Source organism: Parus major, unplaced genomic scaffold, assembly GCF_001522545.3.
Source record: "Parus major isolate Abel unplaced genomic scaffold, Parus_major1.1 Scaffold335, whole genome shotgun sequence".
In the NCBI taxonomy this organism is placed as follows: Eukaryota; Metazoa; Chordata; class Aves; order Passeriformes; family Paridae; genus Parus; species Parus major.
In genome coordinates this window covers 105,922-110,021 of record NW_015379282.1, presented here as the reverse complement: position 1 = coordinate 110,021, position 4,100 = coordinate 105,922, and the positions used below count along the sequence as shown (strand labels likewise).

The following is a 4,100-nucleotide window of genomic DNA, read 5'->3' as shown; positions in this document are numbered from 1 at the left end:
AGGGAAGGGAAGGGAAGGGACAGAATTCCTTCCTAAGGCCCAGTCTAAACCTGCCCTCTGTCCACCTGAAGCCACTGGAGCCATTGCATTGCCTGGGAGAAAACTGTTCTGCTCAACCAGACATCACTGCATAAAATATATAAATTATACACACACACAAATATAAGTTACACTTCAATGAACAATTCAGTTCAGCTCTGTTCCTCTATTCTCCCCTGCTTGGGGTAGACTTAACTCAAATCCATCTCAAAGAAGCACCCATTTCCCTGAAGGAAAACACCTTTTCTCACCTAATTATTAAACCTGAGTTTCTTTAAGCTTGACTCACTGTCCCTTCTAAAATGACAGATGGAAAATAATCACAAAACCTCAGTGGTGTCACTTGAACTCCTCTGCTCTGCCCCTGCTGTGAGGCTCAGTTTAGCAAGTTCCTTGTTTAAAGAATGTCACTTACTAGCAGTTGTGATTGATATATCACTCAGGACACGTGGTCTGGCAGAAAATGATAGAAGGACCAACAGATGAGACCAGTCTGAAGGGTTTAGCTGATGCAATTAAGCTGCTGTATGGTACAGAAGCTAGAGAATGGACAGCAGATGATGTTATCAGTCTTGTGGATGAGCTGTCAGGTGTGTTTTTGCCTTTATCATTAATCCCCGGGATTATGGATCCTCACGTCCTCCAAACCCAGCTGAGTGCTGCAAAATTCCTCTCAGTAGCTGTGGCTTAACTGGAAAAGTCACCACACTGGGAAGAGAGAAACCCAGTGTCCCTTACACATCCAGGCTGTCTTTCCCCACAGAGAAATCCTTTAAGAATCCATCCAGATTTTTAAAAATTCAAATCCTGCCACGAATTATTCAGGAAACATTGTCCAAACATTGTTTGCTGGGGCAAAATTCTCCTGAAGAATTTTACCAGCTACACTGAGAGTTTTGGCCGAGGTTGTGTCACAGAGATGATGTGGAGAGCTCTGATTATCACTGGCAGGGATTATTTGTGCAATTTCACTGCTCCCTTTTTGCCCAGAGGTGACTGAAACCCTCTCTGCCTCCTTCCAAAGTCCTTCCCCAGGAGTGGCTGATGGAGAACAACGCCCGGCTCCTCCTCCTGAGTGGGAACAGCATCTGCTTCACCTTCATGGCCAGCAAAGCTGTCAATGGCAGAGCTGTGGAGCTGGCCAGGCTCATGGTCTTCATGGCTCTGGTGAGTACAACTCCCAGATTTGCTGCCTCAGCCTGGAGAAGTTTCCCCTCCCCTGCTCCCACACACTGGGAATCAATCCAGCCAGGAGCTGGCTGCTCTCCCACCTCTCTGCTCCAGCACATCCCTGAGGAAAAGCACCACCAGCAAAAGGTTCAGAATTCCCTTTGTGCCAGCAAGAACGAGCTCTGTGTCCTTGTCACAGCCCCTGATGTTCCTGGCCTTGTCACAGCTGATCCAGAGCCCAGAGCCAGCGCTGAGATCTTGCTTCAAAAGCTGTGGTTTTAACCCTTCCCTTGCCCTGCAGGTGTGTGAGAAGGACCTGTACTGCATGGACTGGGCAGTGAAGATGATGCAGAAGGTCTGCAAGGTTTTCAGCACTCCCTGGGAGAGGAACAACTTCCTGCAGTGCCTGGAGAACACCTTTGCTCACATGCTCATGGACATGATGCAGGCAGTGCTGGCCGGTAAGGCTGGGCCCCTGGGCCAGTTCTGGAGCCAGCCACGGCTTCCAGAACTGCCTGACCTTCCCTCCCTCCCCAGGCTGGGCAGTCCTGCACAGCCTGAGGGGTTGGAGATCATAAAATCCCAGATTTCCAGAATTTCACAATGGTTTGGGTGGGAAGGGGCCTTAAAGCTCATCCAGAGCCACTCATACCATGGCAGGGACATCTCCCACCATCCCAGGTGGCTCCAAACCCCATCCAGCCCGGCCTTGGACACTCCCAGGGATCCAGGAGCAGCCACAGCTGCTCTGGGCAACAAAAATAACCAAACCAGTGTCATAAAGGGGAAGAAATATTTATTTGAAATGATTTCTCTTGCTAAGAGATTCCTGGTGCAATGGATGGTGGAACCAACAGTGGCTTCAAATCTGTCCCGCCAGAAAGCTGGGCCTAAAGTCCAGCTTGGGCTGAGCCTAAAGCTGCACCAGCTGCAGCCCTGCTGGAGTGAGGAACACCCAGCTCAGCTCAGCTCAGCTCAGCTCAGCCCAGCTCAGCTCAGATCAGCTCAGCTCAGATCAGACCAGCTCAGCTCAGCTCAGCTCAGCCCAGCTCAGATCAGATCAGCTCAGCTCAGATCAGCTCAGCCCAGCTCAGCTCAGCTCAGCTCAGCTCAGCCCAGCTCAGATCAGACCAGCTCAGCTCAGCTCAGATCAGCTCAGCTCAGCCCAGCTCAGCTCAGCCCAGCTCAGCTCAGCTCAGCCCAGCTCAGCTCAGATCAGCTCAGCTCAGATCAGCTCAGATCAGCTCAGCCCAGCCCAGCTCAGCTCAGATCAGCTCAGCTCCTTGTTCAGTTGTTCCTGTGTGTCCCTGGGCAGGCTGGGGAGGGAATTTGGGAGCTGTTCCCTCCTGGCTGTGCTGCCGTGGGGCAGAGGCTGAGGATAAAGCCCAGCCCCAAGCACAGGCTGCTGCCTCCCTCTGCAGAGCTCACTGGGCCTGCCTGGGTGAATTCTCCACCTTCACTGCTCCTTTCCCGTGGTTTCTGTGCCCTGCCAGGGGAGAGGGATGAGGAGGACAGCAGCTTCCTGAACCTGTTCCACCTGGTGAATGCACAGGCCAACTTCCACAAGGAAATCCTCTACATGGCCATGGGCAGCAGCAGCAGCACCACCTGAACCTCACAGAGCCTTCCTCCCTTCCTGCTGGATTTCTCTTTCTTTCCCTTTGGACATTCCCAAAGAAGTCCCTGATTATTCCTGCAATTCCCAGTAAGAGCTGGAGTGGCAGAGGCTGGGCCCAGCCGTGTCAGGCCAGCTGAGTGAGCTCATGGAGGGCTTGGAATTCCATTCCCTGTGCTCTGCTCCTCCAGGGAAGAGGCCTCTCCGTTGGGAACACAAACTGCACTCTGTTCCCACTGTGCATGTTTGCACACACAATAAAAATGACATGGTTTCCACAGCTGATGTGCAGACACCAACTGAAACTCGAGTTATCTCAGCCCAGAACCCAAAACATTCAGAGCTCTTACATTTATTTTCTCTTGGGAATCTGAGGAGAAAGGGAGGGACGGGGATTTGAGGAGCTGCATTTTTCCAGCTTGCCAAATTCTCTGACTCAGGCTCTGTGACAGAAATGCTCCGTGGTTTGTACATTCAGCTCGAGGGAAAAGTGATTTCTGAAAGCAATTCCAGGGCTTTGATCAAGCAAGGCATTTTTTCCTCTCAATCTCCAGGTTTTTCTAAAGCAGGAGAAACTTCAAATCTCTCCCCCTGCCCCAGGTAGCAACTGTTGAAGTGTTTTAGGATTTAGCAGAGTTGAAGACACCCATTAAACACATTAAATTAAAACTCTGGTTCATTAAATGGATAAATATTTGCTGCTCAGAGAAGGGTTTGATTTTCTGCTCTGTTACCTTCCAGACAAACCCCTGTGATGGCAATAAAAATCTCTCTGTGCTGTTTGCAACCTCCAGGTTCCCGCAGAGCCTCTTTCCCCACCTGAATATTCCCTTTTCCACCCTCCCAGGCTTCCCTCAGCCCCAGCCTTCCCCAAATTTAGCTCGGGAAGTGTGGGAACAGCTGATTTATCACGGATTTATCTCAGCTGCCCCCACCTGCAGCTCCGAAGTTTGTGCCCTAAAATTCCTGGCGGCTTTTGTGGAATCCACAGTTCCAGGCAGGGTTTTGCTCCGGGAAGTCAGGCGCCGGCAGATGGCAGAGGTGAAACCTCCCCTCCAGCTGCTGGAAAACTCCGGGAACATCCCTTTCATCCCTCTTTGCCCTCGGCTGTTCGAAGGGGATGGAGAAGGGAAGGAGAGAAATTCCCGGCTCTGGTTTCCACTCAGAGAACCCGAGGTGTCCGCAGTGAAGCCGAAATTCGAGGAGAAAACCCCCTCGAGGTGAGAACAGAGACGGGAAAACTCCTCCAGGAATCTCCAGCTCAGATCCCTGACTG

General features: G+C 51.4%; 1 protein-coding gene across 2 annotated transcripts in view; it reads left to right on the top strand.

Annotated features, from left to right (window-relative positions):
* Positions 1 to 3,611, top strand: part of FBXO47 (F-box protein 47) — a 13,034-nt gene extending 9,423 nt beyond the window's left edge. For both annotated transcript variants that reach the window (XM_015616039.1, XM_033511540.1), the window contains exons 7-10: positions 483 to 629; positions 1,064 to 1,206; positions 1,511 to 1,670; positions 2,703 to 3,611. In XM_015616039.1, coding sequence (XP_015471525.1) covers positions 483 to 629; positions 1,064 to 1,206; positions 1,511 to 1,670; positions 2,703 to 2,821 — 569 coding nt within the window. In that variant the 3' untranslated portion in view covers positions 2,822 to 3,611. The remainder of the gene's footprint in view (positions 1 to 482; positions 630 to 1,063; positions 1,207 to 1,510; positions 1,671 to 2,702) is intronic.
* Positions 3,612 to 4,100: the final 489 nt, after the last annotated feature.